Here is a 19,697-nt window from a genome sequence, read left to right as displayed (position 1 = left end):
GTTGAGTCTGACATTTCTAGCCCGCTGCTGCATATATGTTTGGATTGGAAGAACAAAAGATCAGGGAAGTTGGTGCGGTTGTTGCATCCACCCAGCGGCTGACTTGTTTAGGTCAGAGTTAAGTCTTCCTGTTTCTCAGTGGACTGAAGTGTTTTCCAAATTTGACAGAGAAGCCAACGTGCTGCTGAGGTGACTTCTCTGCACATGAGCTCAGGCAAAGTTTCCTGAGTGTTTGCTGTGTGCTGGACACGTGACCAGGGCACATAGTGCCTCCCTTTGTGGATGCCACGGACATTCCACAGGAGATCACATATCAGGGCTGTGGAGGAGGACAGGGCACCACTAACAAGCTAACTAACCCCAACAAGCACATGTATGGGGCTCAGATGGGGATGAGCAGGTTGGCGAAGGCCCCTCTGAGGGAGGTCACATTTGGTGAGACTGGAATGGTGACCAGTTTGGGGATGAGAGAGAACAGGAACATGCAGGGGCTTCTGAGAAGGTCTGAGGCTTGGAAAGCTCCATGAACTGGAGGAACGCTGCCAGGTCAGGAGGGAGCACTGGGAGCAGTGGAATGAGGTCCGAGAGGAAGCTGGGGCCCAGGAGCCACAGACAAGAGGTTTAGCAGGGGGATCCCTGGAAGGGGTAAAGCAGAGCTGATATAAGATGGTTTGAGAGGTTATAACCTTGGATGGAAAATGAACTTGAGAGGGCGAGGCTGGAGGTGGGCAGGGGACGCCCATAGGGAAGCAGGGACACCGTGTCTGGGTGAGGGGGGAAGTGAGATGGGTGTGGAGCTAGAAGGTAGGCATGGATATGGATTAGAGAAAAGTCTTGAACTTTCTGGTGCACTGGCAGCAGACTGGGTGGGAAAGTGGAGTGTGTGGTGGAATGACCCTCCAGTGTCTGACAGGCATAACTGAGTGACCCCAGGTGTCCTTTACTGAGATGGGGAACTACAGGAAGGGAGGCCTGGAACGGAAGCCCTAGTGCTCCACGGTGTTCCTTCAGAGACGATGGAATCCACCTTTCCTGGTGCACACTGGTGGGGAGGGGCTGAATGGTGCACCCAGGCCTTGTGTGATAGTACAGTATTAAGAAGCCACAGGGTGCTGTCCATTCAGCTGGGGCAGGGCCAGTGTCCTGGAGCTGGTCCTGGAAGATTCTGTGATGCTCAGGCTTAACCCCTCCATTGCCACGCTGTGGGGAGCACCTGGGTCATCTCCTGGTGAAGAAAAGCAAAGCAGCTACACTGGGGGCGTTTCAAAGGCTCCTGCCACATAGCATTCACCAGCTGACAGCACTCACCGACCAACAGAATAGTTTTGGTAGTGAACAGAAGTACAAGTAGCCCCAAGCATACGGCTTTTTAAATCTTGGCTGTGCCACACACACCCCTTACTTCTGGTCTAGAAGCTACCCAACCTGGAGACTGGCAGTTGTTCAACAAAGGACTATGGAGTCTGTGTCTCTGTGTCCCCCTGCAGAGTGGGTCAGTGTATCTGTACCTGCCCTGTTTCTGTGGCTCTGATCATGCTGTTTCCTTCCTGATAACTAGGGTGCACCGTCCAGAGGGCAGGGTAGAGTCTGCTAGGGTTGCATTTTGTAAGCTTTCACTTTCAAATGGTGGAAGGAGTCAGCGCAGGATTCTTCGGTCTGGGAGTGCTGAGTGCCCCAGGTCCCTGTTTCAGCTGAGACCTCTGCAACCTGTGCCAGCTGTGCTTCTCTGCTCTCCTGGAACCAGCTGCCTCTCACAAGAGGAGCCTGTGGCATCAAGGTTGGATCTGGAGCAGGGTTTGGGGCTTGAGCACGGAACCGCATGTGCAATCTCTGAGAGCAGATTTGGGGCTGGCTGAGGTCTCACAGCACTGAGTTAGAGACGCTCCAGAAGCCCCAGGTTTTCAAGCAGGTGAGTGGGTTCTGAAGACACTTGCTGGACAAGAAGAGGAAAGTGGGGAGCAGATGTTTGGGAGGAGGACGCCAAGATCCTGGGGGTGCTGAGAGACTGGTGCGAATAAGAATGAGGCTCTGAGATGACCCAGGACAACTACAGTGGGGACTCTACTCACTTACTTAATGACATTTCTGTAGCTTTCCTAGGATTAGGCACTGTTCTTTGTGCACTGACTCTCCATACATACATTCATAGGATACTTCTTATACCGTGGGATGAGATCTTATTACTCTCTCCATATCGCAGATAGGACCTGGGGCAGAGCAGGTCAAGAAACTTGTCTCAGGTGATTTCCATAGCAGGTGGCTTAGTATGGAGGAGACCTTAGAAGTCAGCCCCAGAATCTGTCCTTCCCAGTACCTCTGGCTACCCCCCTCCCTCCCCAGGGTCAGTGGTTTGAAGCCCTTCTTTCTGACCAGGTCTCATTTTATCCTGTGCTTCCCCCTGCTCTGCTGGGATCCTTTATCCTGAGGCAGAAGCTCCTCAAAGATAGAGAAGATGAAGATTCACTGTTCATGGGGAATTGTCTGGCTTCAGCTATGAGCAAGTCCACGTCCTTGGCCCTGAGCAGAAAAAGGCTGCAGGAGGCAGGAGCTGAAATCAGGGTAAACTCACCTATCAAAGGACCCCAGAGCAACGTGCCTATGGTGGAGCCACAGTGTCCTTGAGGAGGACGCAGTCCGACTGTCATGCTTCTCAGTCATTCCCTGGTCATAATTAGGGGGCAACAAAAGAACAGCACACAGGAGCTGGTGTGTCCTTCATGGGGAGTGCCCTGAGTCTACGCCTTGTGTCCCTGGACCTCTGTGGTGGCCTATGACTCATGCAGGCATGGAGGAGGCCTCTGTGCTGAGGCAGAAAGGGTCTGGTCCTGTGGGCAGAGCAGGCTGGGAAGGTTTCCAAAGGGCTGGGAGGGCTTTCTTGGCATCAGGGTTGTGGGCCCCCAACCTCATCAGCATACTGAGCAGTAGGAAAGGCTGTGCTCTTGCTGGGGACTGTGCCAGCCCTGAGCCCTGCTGTCTACTCTGAGGCCCAGAGCTCTGGGCTGGCCCTGCTTCCTCTCTGGATGTGTCACCTGCCTCTTGCCCTTTGTCTCCCCAGGTCTGAGGAAATGGAGAATTGCTGCAGCAGATCTTTGCTCTCCCATCTCCCCTCTCTGCTTCTCCTCTTCCAGCTGCCTGCTGGGGGCTCTGCAGGTGAGTGTGTCCCCTCCCCCTCCCTGTGTATCCCTGGTGTGGGTGAAAGCGCCTGTAGCCTGCTGGTGTGTCCATCAGGACAGATGGCTATTGGTGGAGTCCCTGGCTCTAGATAGATTCTGGAGATTCCCCCAACTGTTATTTGAAATTAAACACATAAAAAGAAGCCCAGAACTGCAAAATAAGGGCAGGGGAGCATGACAGTTCTCTAATGACGAGTTTATGTCTTGTAAAGTAAAAAATGTGAATTTCACTATGAAAAGTATGAAAATAATTGTCTCTTTATTTTTTGTTTCCTGGCTTTATTGGCTTTTTGTTTCCTGGCTTTACTGGTACTTCTAATTCACAAATATTTATAGGGTACTGAGTACATGTTAGGTGCTACTCTGTGCACAAAGCAGACAGTCTCTATCTTTACAGAGCTTACATTCTGGCAGGGACAGCGAGTATGAAATACCCCGTACTGTCTAAGTCTGTTAGAGAAGTAGAGAGCATGGGACAAGGACGTAGAGCAGGTGGGACAGTCAGGGCTGCAGGATGGCATGTGGGCAGGCAGCAGTGCCCCATAAGGTGGTCACTGTATGCAGTGAGATGGGAACAAAGTCATGGAGGTGGTGGGAGGAGCCTGTCTGGATCCCATGGAAAGAGGTTCTCCACAGTGTGGAGCAGCCAGACAAAGCTGGCGGTGTGCCTGGGTGTTGAAGGAACAGAGGAGGTGAGTGTTGGCCGGAGTAGAGTGAATGAGGGGGAGAGAAGCAGGGGTTGGGGATCAGAGAGCAGGGAGGGTCTTCCTTAATGGGCTCGGGATCACTTGGGCAACTGCAGAATCATGAAGGGCTTTGATAGAGGAGGGAAATGGTTTTGGTTACAGGTTTAAAGGTTCACAGACATTGACTAGAGGGAGAATGTCACAGGGAGACTAGTAATTGTCATCCCCCAGGCGAGACAGATAGAGACTCAACAAATTTGAGTAGCACAGGATCTGAGAAGTCAGTGTTTGGTTGTCTGGTGGGGTTTGTCCTGCAGAAGTGTCCTGCTGTGACATATCTACCAGGTCTCAGAAGACCAAGGCCTGGGAGGGGCTGGGGGCAGTGGGATGAACCCACTTTGGGAATAGGTAGTGATTTGGGTTTTGTGAGCAGTGGAGTGAAGGCAGGTTTTAATGGAAGTAGCTGTGAGGTCTAGTTTTTAGTGCACATGGAATTCAGCAGAGAACAAAGACATAGGCAAAAATAATAAATTTAGGAGCAGGTGTAGGAAAGTTTCAGGTGTGGTGCAATGAGTAGGATGTTGCCACTAGGCCATAGTAGTGCTCTTTGGTGAATTTTCAGTCCTGTCCTAAGAGGAGGCATGTTAGAGCTGTGGTTCTGAGAGTGTGGTCCCTGGATCGTCAGTATCAGCTTCTCACCACCTCCTTAGAAATGCACAGTCTTGGACCCACTCCAGACCTACTGAACCAAGAGTCCTGGCGGTAGAGCCCAGCAGTCTGTGTTTCACAGGTCTTCCTGGTGATTGTGATGCCTTTGGAAGTTTAGAACGACTGAGTCAGAGTGGCCTTCATAGAAGAGCCTGGAGTCAGGAGCACAGGCTGCTGAGGAGACTCTTTGACACAATTTGTGTGTTTTAAAGTTGTTGTAGGATAAAATTGTCCCATTAGGAGTTGTCACAGCTGAGTCCCTCAGTCAGGGCCTCCCTCCTGACAGCATGTTCCCTTCCCTGTCCTGCATGTCTCCAGCTTTCTCACTTCTGTGCCTGTCTCCACAGAGGAATTTATTGTGATTGGCCCCTCGGAACCCATTGTGGCAGTGCTGGGTGGTGACATCACGCTACCATGTCGTGTGTCACCTGTGATGGATGTGGAGAATATGGAGCTGCGCTGGTTCCGGTCCAAGTTCTCAGAAGCAGTGTTCATCTATCAAAACCAGCAGGAGCAGAGAGAAGAAGAGTTGGCTGAGTACAGAGGGCGAACCTCACTGGTGAAGGATTTCCTCTCCCTGGGGGAGGCTGCTGTGCGCATCCACAATGTCCAGGCTTTCGACAACGGGCTGTATACCTGCTTCTTCCGAATGGGAATCTTCTATGAAGAGGCCAGTTTGGAACTGAAGGTGGCAGGTGGGTTGCTGATCTATATTTAGAGATCTGCGTATTTGAATTTGGAACCACATAGGGTCTAAGTTAATAGCCCTTAATTTATACAAGAGGGAAAGTGGATCTTTCACTCTTCATTTATTCAGTTTAAATATATAGAACTCCTGGTACGTGATAGCTATTGTTCTCTGCATCTGGATATCTCTGTGTAACAAATAAAGTTCCCTGCCCTGTAGAGTTTATATTATACAGACAATAAATAGCCAAATAGATAGGTTATAGACAATGTTAGATGGTGGTGAGTAGAGATTTAGCCAAATAAATATTTTAGCTGTGAGAGTTCCAAGCAGAAGAACACCCACGTGAGACACCTGAGGGAGGAGTGTGGCTGGTGAGTCTGGGCAGAGAGAGAGGCCACATGATTGGTGTGGATGTGAATGGGAGGGTGGTGAGAAGTGACTATCCGGAATATAGAGGTGTTCCTGGTCCAGGTGCACAGAGAAGGGATTTATCAGGAGAAGCCCATGAGTAACGCACACTTGAGCAGATATTTGAGTGAAGCAGACAGTGTTCTGAAATGGCCTTCTGGTGGATGGATCTGTGTGGGGCATACACAGCATGGTGATTGTGGGTCTGAGCAGTCAACCCAATTGTCCTGGGAATGGAGTGTGTACTCGCTGAAAGGTGCAGATTGTGGGATTGGGGAGGAAGTGGATAGGAGTTTCGTTTGTGGGGCAATGGGGATGGTAATACCAGACCATCAAAGGCTTCATGGCTCTTATGCCATTTAGATGCAGGGCTGAGGGAATTTTCAACAGAGCAGTGGAGCGAGGTTTGTGAGGGCAGGTTTGCTTTGGCAGCCGTGATGGAAGGAGTATCGAAGGTGAGCAAGACTGGAGGCCTGGATGTAGTTATGGGGTGGAGAGGATGGCCCCTTGCATTCATGTAGAGGCAGTGTGGTGAGAAAGGAGCACTCCAGCATCAGAGAGGTTTGGATGTAGACCTATCTGAGTGAGGAGATTTGGGGACAAGGGACTTTAGGTACTCACAGTTTTGTTTTTTTTTTTAATTGGTTGTTTAGTGGTAGAAATATTGATTTTATGTGTAAGCTGCAGATTGCTGCCATAATGCTGTGTAACACAGACATAGAAATCTCAGTGGCTTATAACAACAAGCATTTTTTAAATCCAGCATTCAGGGAGTTCAGCTCACTTGGGCTGTGTTCGGCTAATCTTAACAGGTCTTACTCATAAATCTTCAGTCACGTAGGGGAAATATAATTAAAAACATAATCTTCCAACCCAGAATCTTGTCTCTAAGATAGTAGGAAGGAAGATCCTTTTAAATATTAAATTAGCATTAACTACAATGTGCTGTGCATCATAGAGATTCTATCAAGAAATGCCAAGACAGAAGGAATCTCATCTTTTCCATATGCAGACAGAACTCATTCCATACACGTTCTCAGGATCAATAGTTATGAGCCCTCATGTAGGTGGACTTGCGAGCACCATTTGTCCTAGATGGTGTACCTTATATTTGCTTGGAAATTGGGTGAGCATGTAAGTTAGCTAATTGGCTTTATTCCAAGGAAAACCAAATTCTCCTACCATAAAAATAAAAAAAATTAATTCCAGTGTAGTTAACATAGAGTGTTATATTCATTTCAGGTTTGCAATATAGTGATTCAATACTTTCACATATACTCAGTGGAACTTTTAACAGAAACTCTACAGGCCAGAATGGAGTGGTGTGATATATTCAATGTGCTAAAAGGAAAAAAATAATCTGCAGCCATGAAACCAGCAAGGGGATCATTCGGAATGTAAGGAGAGATGAAGAGATTCCCAGACAAATAAAAATAAAAGCAGTGTTTTGTTTTTTGTTTTTTTGTTTTTGTTTTTGTTTTTTTTTTACCCATTCTCCCATTATGATGACAGGCAGTGATTTTTACATGTGGATCATGGTGCCCACTGAGGTTAGGCTCCTACCCTGGCAGAGAAGGAGAAGAGAGGGCTGCTGTCTTCCTTGGTGTAAGCAGTTCAAAGAGAGGGTGCCCAGGTCCTTGAAAAACACACTCTTAGATTAGGGAGCTAGCAAAAGGCCTATTTGTTTGTTTGCTTGTTTTTTTAAAGTACTTATATACATTTCAAAGAGGAGAGAAAACACCCAGAACCACAAGTTTCCTCAAGTGAATGCTATAAGCAAAGAATGGGAAGGGGCTCTCTTTCCCTATTTTCAAAAGGGATAATAAGACTCTTACTTTTAATATATTTTGTCCTGACAGTGGACCTTGGCTGGGTTTGCTCAGCTGGTGTTGTCCAGCTGGCTATTTGTTGATCTAGGACAGCTTCAGCTGGAAAGTCTGCCATAGCCTGAAGATGTCTGTTCTGTGGCAGAGGACAAGGCAAGGGCACAAGGAGTTTCCAACCTCTGCTAGAGTCACATTCCCTGAACTCTCAGTGGTTGAGTCAAGTCACAGGATGGAGCCAGGAAGCAGAGTGTGAAAGCATTAACAGTAGAAGGCAGAGGGCTGGCTGGTTGTAAAGAAGAATGAAAGATTGGGAGTGTTTTCATCATTATCTTCAGAGATGGGGCCAAACATGAATTAGTTCAGGATTTGAGTCTGAAGCATCTGTGAGGAATCCTGGCACAGCTAAACCAGAGACGTGGATATTATGGAGCGAGCTCAGGAGATATGTAGATTGGTGGGAGTGATGACGGAGTGGCAGTGGGTGTGCCCGCAGATGCCCTGGAAAGTGAGTGAGTTGAGAAGAGCAGAGAAGGATGGATCCTGGGACCAAATTCCTCCTTCTATCACTCTGGGTGATGGAATTCCCACCCTCATGGTTGGGGAGAAGAGCCTGCTCTCTGGGCCTGCCACAGGTCCCCATGATCCTTCCTTCTCTTCTCCCTGGCAGGACCCCTTACATTAATCCTTGTAGGGACCACTCCCCCAAGGAGCCCCCAAAATGCAGTGCTGTGCATGGAGTTGTGTACAGGAAGGTTCTGCTGGAATCCCTGGGCTCTGGGTGGCCTCCCTGTGCTCTCCAGTTTCTCTCTTCAGGTGTAGGCTCTGCCCCTCAAGTGCACATCACGGGGCCAGAGGAGGATGGGGTCCAAATTGTGTGCATGGCCTCGGGGTGGCTCCCAAAGCCCCAGGTGCACTGGAGAGCTCTAAGTGGAGAGAAGTTCCTGACATTCTCTGAGACCCAAGCCCAAGATGCTGAAGGACTGTTCACCATAGAGGCCACTCTTGTGGTGAGGGACAGCTCTTCAGGGAATGTGACCTGCTCAGTCCTCAACCCCATCTTGGGCCAGGAGAAGGCAATGGCCATTTTCATCCCAGGTCAGTACTACTTCCCACTCCTAGAAGGGTGGGATGGTCTGGTTGGGGGTCCCTGTGTGTGCTGGGCTGGGCCGTCCTGAGCAGTGCCCTGATGGGGTGTCTGGCTGGGCACAGAACCCTTCTTCCCTCGGAGCTCTCCCTGGAAGCTGGCTTTCATCGTGATCCTGACTGTGCTGATGCTCCTACTCCTTGGGGCTGTCTTCTACATCATGAGAGAACATACTGCAAAGCTCCAGGAGATGCAGGAATGGGAGAAACTGCACAGAGACAAGGAGGAGGACCAGCAGATAAAGGAGGAGGCACTGAAGGCCAGAGGTAAGGCAGGACAGGGTCAAGACAGACAAGTGTGGAAGCTGGTGCAGAGGAGAAGTGGACAGTAGGCCCTTGTCCAGGAGCAGGGGGCTGAGGAGGACCAGAGAGGACAGGTGGGGCTGTGGAGGCTCGAGGGGTCTGGAGTTAGATCTTGTAGGAGACATATAGATGCTCTTGTGGGTTTTCCAGGTGAAGTCTTTGCTGCTCTTAGTGATGGGAGTTTACGTGTATTTTTCACTTTTTTTTTTTTCAGATGAACTCCAAGCAGATCTTGGTACGTTGTGTCCTTTTCCCAGAAGTTTTTTTGTCCCGTTTGTAGGAGACATTCTGGTTCTTAGCTCACCTGTTTCCTGTGTTGCCTTTCAGACTGGAGGAAATCTGTTTACCTGGCTGGTGAGTGACTGTCCGGTTATCCTTGGGTCTCTAGCCCCCTAAGCCATAGTGTCCCCTCTCTGTTTCATGCAGAGATATGAGGACCCATCCCTGCTGCAGAAGTGGAAACTGGTGGGAGACAGAACTTACTCAATGGGCTTTCTCCATCTGGTCTATTGTTTTGGTGCTTTGAAACCTGGAATGATGGTGGTCATGGAGTCTGTCGTGCATCTTGGGTTGATCTACCCACCACCTTTGTAGCTTTTAGTTTTCAATGCAACTGGTTCTCAGTTAACCTGAATACTCTGGAATATTTTAGAGAAACTGTATAAATAAATGGGGTCATTAAATTCAAGAGTGTGATCCCTCCACATAACAGCATCGTGGGAGAGTCTTTTCTCTCCAGTTCCTGGAGGTACTGATCAGAAAGTGTTGGGTAAAGGACTGGGTAGAGCTTGGGTGGGAATGTCCTGGGAAAAGTAGTTAGTGGTCCAGTGATGTGTTTTCTAGGGACCTTTGTCCACTTTTACCGTAGAGCTCACCTAACATCCCAGTCTTTATTTCATCTCCCCTTTTGTGTTATTTCCCATATCTCTCTTTCCTGGAAATCATTGGATGTAATAATGATTTCTTACATTCATGGAATAATGTATACTTTATTCCCTAACACATTCTCATACATTGTTTAATTTTTGATGTTTAAAGCAAATTGAAAGCAGATGGAATAAAAACTTTGCGTTTTTTTTAATGTGAAAATTTCTTTGTTTTGGGATGCAATTGATTTGGGATTCATTTCAGAAAAATTCTGTGGATGAAATTTGTTAGTATTATGTATTTACTTCTGGTAATCGAGAATGATTGGACACAGTGTATTGTTCTTTGAAGGAATACTATTTTTTTATTGAAAATTTATTTGAAATGCACATTTTGACTTATTGTTGAATCCTGCTGCACCCCATAAAAAAAAAGAAGAAACAGATTTAGATGTTGACTGTATTTATGCTAAGTACCTCCCACACTGCTACCAATTTTTTTTAAACATGAAATTTCTTTAGAGATTCAAATTCTTCTCCACTGGCCCCAGGAGATCTACCTGACTCTTATGGGTTCAGTGTTTCCACAGAAATTGTGTCTTTTCTGTTGTTCAGAAAATCAAATGCATATAGATAACTGGCCTTGCAATGCTTGTGTGCATAAAATTGAATGAATAACTTAAGAGTTTTTTCACCTTAGAGATTCTTAATGTTATAATCAATCAGTTCTATGTTATTTTCATTTGTCTCTTTGGACTCTGCTGAATTTATTTATTTTTTAAATTTTGTCTCTTCTGGTTAAAATTGTTTTTCTTGGTTGACTCTTAAGTCTACTTGTCTGTAGGAGAAGAGAATTTTAATAGTTAAAAGTGCTTTTGATTTTTAATTTAACTCTTATTTTGATGGTTTTACTATTCAACTACATGTATCTTTTATTTTTTTAAATTTCTTTTCAGTGTTCCAGAGTTCATTGTTTATGCAGCACGCCCAGTGCTCCATGTAATAGGTGCCCTCCATAATACCCACCACCAGGCTCACACAACCTCCCACCCCCGTCCCCTCCAAAACCCTCAGTTTGTTTCTCAGAGTTTGTATTTTAATATTGTGGTTTTTAAGACTCAGGACACTAACTTGGCAAAGGTCACACAGAAGGAACTGGCAGGCATGGAACTCAGCCTGCAATGCCGGCTCTCTGACCTGTGGTCCAGGGAATTTCCCAGAACATCCTATTGTCTGCCCACGTCAGGAGGGTATCTCCTCTCTAGACTCTCTCCTTACTCTGTGATAGTCACCTGCAGCACAGAGAGGAGGCAAGTGACAGTAGATCAATACTATGCAGACTTATTCTGGCCCATGTCTCACCAGGGTGTCTTCCCTTTCAGCCCTGAAGAAGGCAAAACTGTATGCAGGTAAGTGACTCAGTTTCCTGTGGCTTTACCTCCCCAGCCTCCACTGTGCCACCTTCTCTGTCATTGGACCTCACACCAGGATGGGGTTGGTGTCCCTGATCTCCTTGTTGTGTTTGTTGTGTCCTTCTGAAGACTGCAGGGACTGTCCTTGGGAACACAGATCTGCCTCTATTCTGACCCATCCTGGGTTGTTGTTAGAATTAGCAACACCCTCTGAACGCACCTTGTTCAGATGATAGTTTGTTGGTACAGTGACAACAGAGTGGTCATTAGTAAGGGCAGTTGGACCGTGGCATTGATGGTGTACTTCAGAATTTGCTGTTTCTGGGAGATTTCAGAAATGAAGCTTGCCTGCTTAGGACTCAGGTCTTCCATAAGGGATCCTTTTTCTGAATCCATTGTACCTGGAAATTCCTACCTCTTATTGGATCTTTCTTTGGTTTTCCTGGTTTTTTTTTTTTTTTTTTTTTTTTTTTTTTGTTGTTTCTCTGGAATGATGGTCTTCATTTTGCTTCTGCATGCTCTGATTCCTTGTCCAAGCCAGGTATCTTCCTCTAAACCTCCATGGTTGTTTTGGAAGTAGTTTTCTTTAGCTCAGCTGTTCGGATTCTCAGATCCAGAGCCTCCAGGATGTGTAGGGAATCCTGGTAGTGGGTTTGTGAGATACTGGCCATTATATACAAATGTGTTTGTATTACAGCATTAAGAATTTTTTTTTTTTTTTAAAGAACAGTAACTTATAGCTGTTCACAACCATTATCTCTCCTTTTAGGAGAATTCTGGGTTTACCTGATGGGCTCAGTACTGGTTAGATTTATTAGGGGCAATGTGTGAGGATTGCAATAGGAGAAGCTCAGAGGAGTGAAAATTGTTTATCAGAGAAAATTTGAGAGTAAATCAGGGAAAGAAAATCTGGTTGGGGAAGAGAGGAGGAGATGAGAAGGAAAGTAGAGGGCCTGTGATTCCTCTCAGAGACACTTTGGGTGGCCGAGAATAGAAGAGACACTTTGGGTGGCTTTGGGTAGGAGAGAGACCACAAATGACAGCCTTGGTGGTTAGAGTTGGAAGTACACAAAGGACATGCAAGTTATTGGGTGCGCAAAAAGTAATAAGCTCCTTGATACATGTTTGAGAGTTTTCTGAAAAGACGTATATTTATTTTCAGGTGTTTGGAAGTAATTTTCTAACTGGTTTGCTTCACATAATGAGACCATCTCACCCTTCCCATAGTAGCTGGGGGGAGGAGTTTGATCCTAGGGTTGCTAATGCAATGAAAGTTATCCAGAGCACCCTCTAGCACTGAGGTGGGTTATGAATCTAGGCTGTTTGAATCCATAATATGTGCCTTTTCTGTCCTGTTTCTATTTATGGTGAGGGACACAGCCTGTGAGAACAGAGAAGGAGGAGCTAAGGGGTGTAAGAGTCTATGGGGACCAGATGTGTGGGGAAAACTCTTTAGAGAGCCTCACTGAACCTTGGGACTTATCAGTTAAAAATGTGGATTAAGGGGCGCGTGGGTGGCTCAGTGGTTTAAAGCCTCTGCCTTCAGCTCAGGTCATGATCTCAGGGTCCTGGGATCGAACCCTGCATCGGGCTCTCTGTTTGGCGGCGAGCCTGCTTCCTCCTCTCTGCCTCTCTGCCTACTTGTGATCTCTGTCTGTCAAATAAATAAAAAAAAATGTGGATTAAATAGTCTTCTTTTAGCATCACCCCATTCTCTGCTGGATTGAAATGCCTGTGTTTTAAAGTATACCATATGTATGTTCTTTTTATTTTGTAAGGACAGACACCCTTACGGTAAAATCAACACTTTCACATTGGTGGGCTCATAATGTGATGTGAACAAATGTCTGACCTGATCCTTTTTTTTAGGTCAGTACCCAGTCCCTCAGTGGTGTTAAGCTTTATGGCTTGGGTTTCATGGGAACACTGTAGCATGATGGCTGTGGGTGTATGAGAGAGAGAGAGAGAGAGAGTGTGTGTGTGTGTGTGTGTGTGTGTGGTGTGTCAGAGAGGACAGAAAGAGACAGAGAGAGGGAGGGAGAGTGTGAGAGGAGAGAATTAATGTGTGTGAAAAATAAATTCACCAGGTGAATGCTTCGAAAACATTTCCCCCTATATCTCTTGGTTCAGTGTATTTCAGAGATAGGTACCAACACTGGTCTGCACAGTCTCCTCAAGTCTCTAATTTGTTGTTCACATTTGTGCAATGTGGTTTTCTTGTAGATTGGCGGAAGGAGAAGTTCCAGTCTTGTGAGTTACTTCTGCTGTTTGGGTGCTCCTACAGTTGTCCCATGGCTGCTGACATCTCATTCAGCTTGCTGTGGTGATACAGATGCTGGCATCATCAATGGTGGTGGGGTGGGATGGGGCGGTGAAAGTCATGTAGCTGAGATTACTGGGTGTGACTGATACTGGATATAAGTGGGTATTCTTTAGTGTTGGAGTCCAGTCTGGCCCTCAAGTGCCCTGTGACATGTCTAACACCCATAAGAAATGCTTATTACTTCCAGTTAGAGGCTGTGTGCTTGAGTCAGAAGGCTCTCATCTCATGAGGTTTAGCCCTCCCTGCATGCAGCTAAGTGTCTGGGGGTGGGGTGGTGGTTGTGTGCCTTGTTATGTGGTAGGGCAAGTCCTTGAATGATTGGTAACTGTCTCTGCAGTGTCTGTCCGTCTGGATCCAGAGTCTGCCCATGAAAGCCTTGCTGTCTCTGATGACAAGACTAGTGTGACCTTCAAGGACTCATGCAAGGGCGCAGAAGATGGAGTCTATAGTGTCTTAGGTCATGAAGACATCACATCAGGGTGCTGTTACTGGGAGGTGGAAATCAGGAATGCAGAAAGAAGTGAGTGGGCCCTGGGGGTGTGTAGGAGAGATGTGGAGAGGAAAGGCTGGTACCAGGAATCCCCAGAAAAGGGGTTCTGGGTTGTGGGGACATATGCAGATACATTCTGTTGCCTCCCATATAATTCAGAACACGTTAGGTCAATTCCCCAGAGGGTAGGGGTTTTCCTGGACCTGAATGAAGGGGATGTCTCATTCTACAACATGACTGATGGTTCCCACCTTTTCTCCTTCCCTCTCACTTCCTCCTGTGGGACTCTGTTTCCATACTTCAGGTTGAGGTCAGATGATGTGTCCCTGACCATCTGCTCTGGGGTGGGTGGGCCTGTGCAGACCCCTTTACCCGTTAACAGCCCTCCTTGTTCTTCAGAGGAGACTGTGAGCCTCTCAGGGCAGGGGATCAGTTCAGGTTGTGGTGTTGATGGTGATCTCCCAGGGGCTGAATCTCCATTACTCTCCTCTGGTCCTGAAGCTATGTTCCCATAATGCTCCAGCACTGTCTCAGATTCCTCATGGTGGCTCTTCTTGGAGCTGTGGATTCCCAGCTGAAGTTAGTCCTGAATGACTGGGTGTCTTGCCCTTGTTTTCTGGGTATAGACTGCTGGGTGAGGTTATGAGAATAGTCTGTTCATGCCTTATGCTCAGATATTAGAAGATAAATGTTGACTTTTTCAGCTGTAATGGGGTTGGCTGAATTTTGCTATTGGAATTCATGTTTCTTTTGATCGTGAACATTATTTCATGGAGTCTTTGTATTGTTTTGATATGAAATAAGATGAGGTCTGAATTATTCTGAAGAATTAAATGGTGTTTATTTTATATAGTTTGAGTTGTTTAGATGAACCCAGTGGCTATGGGTGGGTTACCAGCTCTATTTAGGAAATGTGCACTCTGACTAAAAAACATTGTCCATCTGAACATTTCTGAAGAAATGTATGGCTAATGGAGTGGAGTGTAATATTCTATTGTACATGCTTCCTATTCTGGAATGGATGAGACATACTTGTCTTAACGAACCTTAGTAAATATTTGTTATTTCTGAAATACTGGTGCTGCATTAATTCAGGGAATGGAAAATGAGAGTTTGGGTTTCCTTGTGAGTCAACAGCAGTTGGAAAGTTGACCATGAGCACAGTTTCAGAATCTATGTATGGCTTCTCAGTACTTCTAGTCCAATTGTAAAGGTGAATGGAACCCACAGGAAACAGAAGGAAGCCACACTGTTGAGGACTCAGACCTTAATGAAGAAAGGTTTGTTGGCTCCTGAAGTAGAGAACACAGACCTGTTGTGGTTCTGGGAGAGATGAGGAAGACTCAGAATTGGAAGTGGAAGAAGGAGGTCACCGATTTCAGTTCCTGCCTGTGACCAAAAATAGGAAAAGGACTGGAGTTGCTTTGCATATTTTTCTCTCTTGTCATGTAGATGTGTCATTTGTATTAATTATCTATTTTCCTTCTCCCTTCTTACCAGTGTGATTTTATGCAAGTTGTCCCTGGTAATATTTCAAATATAATCTCTAGGTAACAGAATAGTCAAATGAGTGTGGCTGGACTTAAGGAATAAATAAAACTGATTCAATGCCTGAGACTGCCCATTTGTTCCATTTTGGGGCAAGAGTGAGAACTTTTTCACTTGTAAGTGTAGCCCTGTAAATGGGTGAAAATGTGGAGTTGTTGTGTTGTTATATGGAAGTTCCAATGTGAGTAAATGGTGTATGTGGAAGTTGAGGAACTAAAAGTGTGAAATCTGCCCCTTATCAATTCATTGCCTTTTGATTCAAATCTACCCTGTATGTGCCCTACTTGTTGATACAGGATGTCATAAATATTTCATTTTTGCCATGAGGCACATTTGGCACCGCCGTTGTCAGTCAGTGCACTGTTGGGTTTGGCCAGCAAACCCTGAGATGGCGAATGAACAGATTACTCCAGATACCTTCGTCGGAGAAAGGAGAGGGCTGAGGACCAGACACTCTAGTGGCAAAAGGCCTCGAGCCAAGCTTTGTCTCCAGTTTCATTGGGGTCATATCAATACACCAAGCACAGGCACAAAGCAAGGAGGAAAGTGTAGCCTTAATGGTCAGGACAATAATATATGGGGCAGCGTGTGGTAAGGGCAAGGAGACTAGGAGTTCATGAAGTACATGAACACCACATGTGCCTGATCTCCTTGAAATTTAAACATTTACTCCCTAGATGAGAGCCTTGAGCCGAAGTAAGAATGTGGCCACTTTCAGCCAGGAAAATTCAATGGGGGCTTAAATTTCTGCGCATTCCTCCTTTGTTTTTCAATTAGTCTCATCCAGGGAGGCATATACAAGTCAGATTTTGTCTATGCAGACACTGAATTCCTACAGGGCACCAGAGGGAACACAGCAAGATGTAGCAGGAGTAAAAGTTTTTTTCTTTGGGTTTTTTTTTTTGAACCATATTTTAATTTATTGGTATTGTCATTTGAGAACAAGGCAAGATTTCTTTTCCATGCAGGGAGATCATTTTCTTTCTTTCTTTCTTTCTTTCTTTTTGTAAAGATTTTTTTTTTCTTAATTTATTTGACAGACAGAGACCACAAGCAGGCAGAGAGGCAGGCAGAAAGAGAGGGGGAAGGAGGCTCCCTACTGAGCAGACCCCGATGCAGGGCTCGATCCCAAGATCCCGGGATCATGAACCCAGCCGAAGGCAGAGGCCTTAACCTACTGGGCCACCCAGGTGCCCCGGGAGATTGTTTTCAATCTGTTGTAACCTGGACTCACACATCTTCACCTTGGAAAATGTAGCATTTCAAGCTTTAGCCAGGGTAGATTACTCTTTTTTCAGTTTCACAATTTTTGCAGTGCTGCCAGAAGTCTTCTCAGCATTTGCTTTGAACTCTGCCTTCAGTGCATCTCTCACTGCTTTTGCACAGATCTGGGAGTATTGGATGTAGCTGAGTCCAGCCTCTGGCGAGTCTGCCACCACTCTCTGGAGGGTGGGCATGTCGGGTCGAATCACGAGGACGACTCAATGTCGGCTCGACCTACGGCCCAGCGGCAGGAAGGACTCTTTTTGTGTTTTTTAAAAAAGATTTTACTTATGTATTGTCAGAGAGAGATTAAGTGAGCACAAGCAGGGAGAGTGGCAGGCAGAGAGAGAAGCAGGCTCCCTGCTGAGCAGAGAGCCCAAAGCAGGACTCCATCCTAGGACTCTGGGATCATGACCTAAGCTGAAGGAAGACATGTAACTGAGTGAGCCACCTAGGTGTCCTACTTTTGGTGTCGTTTTCCCCTTGACCTTACGATGCTGCTGACAGTGGCCTGGAGAAGACTTAGTTTCCCTTGCCTGTGGGTGAATGAGTATGACATTGTAGCAGGTTGTGTTCTAGATTGCTGTCTCCCAGGGAATCTTGCCAGTTCTCTAGTGAGGGTTTTCCTGCCCAACAGGCTTGTTCTGCAGACTATTGGTGAATGTCTTTCCTTCCTGGGGCCTCTGGTCCCATCTGGTCCAATAAACAGAATGTCCATCTTTTTCTTTCAAATGTATTCTGTTTTTTGGATGCTCTACCTCAGTTCTAGAGGTAATGTCTGCTTCCTGTATCTTCTACTTCTCATTTCCATAGAGCTTTCTTTTATCTTTTTCACAATTAAATACCTCTTTCTTAATAACTGTTTATATCAGATTTTCCTTGTTAAAATGACTGATGTGGCTTCTGCCTCCTGACTGGACACTGAGTGATACAAACATCTAAACTGAAGAACAGGGCACTGCACTTCTCACAGTATATGGGAAAGGGTAGTGGAAGAACTTTCAAATTTATAAAAAAAAAAACAAAACCAAAACAACAAACCAATAAAGCCATAAATATACTCTTTGGGATCTGTGCATATATTTTAAATACTCTACATGTTAATATATTATCTGACATGTTCATCTCCTCCTTCCATATGGCTTGTGGCTTTATGACAGTGGATTCCTTTCAGATGGGCTATGGGTATGTTTCCTTTGAAATGGAGAGGAAAGGAAGGTATGGATGTGATATGAATTATCCACAGAAAAAAGAGGAATCTTTTGAAGCAAGTGCACCAGTTGCCCATGTAATTCCAGAAAGAATGGTTAAAACCATCATTCTTGGGAGAAGTGAGGTCAGCATCATGGCAGAATGAGTCCTTCCAATTGTCTCCCCCTTTCTCTTTACAACTGGTAGGATTCCAAAACCCAACAAAGGTTCCTCTGCACAGCACATGAGATGCCAAAGAGATCCATCCATGTTTACATCTGAAGAGGTGTGTATTGGGCCTCATGGAGACCAGAACCCAGTCACCTTGGTGGGGCCCACTATCCTGGCTTCTACAGTGGTGGTACACAGAATTCAGGTGTGACTCCTGTGGCCGAAGAGCTGGGGTTGGAAAGTGGTGAGTGAAAGGCTATTTTGCCCTGTGTACTGTGGCTGGAGGACCCCTAGCTAAGAAGCCACAGAGCAAAGTCCTCTGAGGTAGGGCATCTATGACCAGGAGGGGACAGTGGGGGGCGGGGGAGGGGGAAGGAAAAGGCAAGAGAATGAGGCAGAGAAGAAGAAACACTTTATTTACCATCTGCCCTCAGAGTTCAGCAAGAGAACTCTGAGCTCCGAGGGACTCTGAAACTTGAGAATCCTCCTCCTGGAGTGTGGGGGCACACTCAAAGCCCAAGGGCTTAGTACATACTGGCCCCTCCAGAGTGCCAGCCTCCTCCTTTTTTTTTTTTTCTTTAAGCCTGGTCCATACAGCCACCAGGGCTACTCTGGTAAGAGAAACCAGAAACTTGTGCTCTTCTGCCACCTGCTGTAATACTAAGGAAGGGTCTCTAACCTCCCACCCATGAACTGTTAGAATCAAAGTTAACAAATTTTTGCCTACATACAAAAGGTGTTGGCTACTTCAAAGTATTCGGCAGAGGAAAATCTCTTTAAAGAGCATGAAAAATCATGGTAATATGGTTTTGTTAAAAGAAAATGACAGTTCTCCAGCCACCAAGCCTACATTTCCAGAAGATTGTGATCTAAGTAATAGAGAATTCAAAATAACTGTCAGAACAGAATTTGGCAAGATACAAGAGAATCAGGCAAGTCAATGAACTCAGTAATAAAATGAATGGATAGAAGGAGTACTTTACCCAAGAGATGGAATTTCTAAAAAAGCACCAAACAGAAATTCTGGAGCTGAAGTCAGTAAATGAGATAAAGAATGCATTACAAACATTGGAAATAGAGCAGATGAGGTGGAAGGGAGAATACATGATCTGAAAGGTGAATCTAGAAATGATTCAGGTCGAAGTGAAGAGAACTAAGGTTTATTTTTTTTTTAAAGTGAAGAAACCCTGGGGTGCCTGGCTGCTTCAGGTAGTGGAGCATCTGACTCTTGATCTTTGGGTTGTGACCTGGAGCCCTATGTTGCATGTAGAGATTACTTAAAAGAAAAACAAGCTTAGAAAATGAAGAAATCCTGCAAGAGCTACCAGTCTCCACTAGGAGAGCTAGTTAAGAATAGTGGGTATATTCAGGTTGTCAATTTCTTCCTGGTTCAATTTTGGGAGTTTATAGTTTTCCAGGAATGTATCCATTTCATCTAGGTTGCTTAGCTTATTGGCATATAACTGTTGGTAATAATTTCTGATGATTGTTTCTA

The 19,697-nt window shown here is 45.9% G+C and overlaps 2 protein-coding genes across 3 annotated transcripts; one reads left to right on the top strand and one right to left on the bottom strand.

The window, feature by feature from the left end:
- Positions 1–1,632: 1,632 nt before the first annotated feature.
- Positions 1,633–15,644, top strand: LOC123941369 (butyrophilin-like protein 1). Of its 2 annotated transcripts, none has more exons than XM_046004419.1 (11): positions 1,633–1,909; positions 2,431–2,559; positions 3,056–3,150; positions 4,915–5,262; positions 8,306–8,587; positions 8,702–8,902; positions 9,153–9,173; positions 9,266–9,292; positions 11,187–11,213; positions 13,440–13,466; positions 13,877–15,644. In XM_046004419.1, the coding sequence occupies exons 3-11, from the start codon at positions 3,066–3,068 to the stop codon at positions 14,542–14,544; spliced, it is 1,686 nt and encodes a 561-aa protein (XP_045860375.1). In that variant the 5' UTR covers positions 1,633–1,909; positions 2,431–2,559; positions 3,056–3,065; the 3' UTR covers positions 14,545–15,644. The 2 variants fall into 2 exon arrangements, with proteins under 2 accessions (XP_045860375.1, XP_045860374.1); XM_046004418.1 differs by having other exon boundaries at positions 13,347–13,466.
- A 1,020-nt stretch (positions 15,645–16,664) lies between these two features.
- On the bottom strand, positions 16,665–18,208 carry LOC123941373 (ATP synthase subunit epsilon, mitochondrial-like). Its single transcript, XM_046004424.1, has one exon. It carries the CDS (start codon positions 17,032–17,034, stop codon positions 16,861–16,863), a length of 174 nt encoding a protein of 57 aa, XP_045860380.1. The 5' UTR covers positions 17,035–18,208; the 3' UTR covers positions 16,665–16,860.
- Positions 18,209–19,697: the final 1,489 nt, after the last annotated feature.

Source organism: Meles meles, chromosome 5, assembly GCF_922984935.1.
Source record: "Meles meles chromosome 5, mMelMel3.1 paternal haplotype, whole genome shotgun sequence".
Taxonomy (NCBI): domain Eukaryota; kingdom Metazoa; phylum Chordata; class Mammalia; order Carnivora; family Mustelidae; genus Meles; species Meles meles.
This window is presented reverse-complemented; position numbering and strand designations above follow the sequence as displayed.

Coding starts and splice junctions, on each gene's coding strand:
- LOC123941369 (XM_046004418.1), top strand. CDS start 3,066: ATGGAGAATTGCTGCAGCAGATCTTTGCTCTCCCATCTCCCCTCTCTG. Junction 5,263..8,305: donor TTTGGAACTGAAGGTGGCAG/GTGGGTTGCTGA, acceptor TTCTCTCTTCAG/GTGTAGGCTCTGCCCCTCAA. Junction 13,467..13,876: donor GAAGGAGAAGTTCCAGTCTT/GTGAGTTACTTC, acceptor CTGTCTCTGCAG/TGTCTGTCCGTCTGGATCCA.
- LOC123941373 (XM_046004424.1), bottom strand. CDS start 17,034: ATGCCCACCCTCCAGAGAGTGGTGGCAGACTCGCCAGAGGCTGGACTC.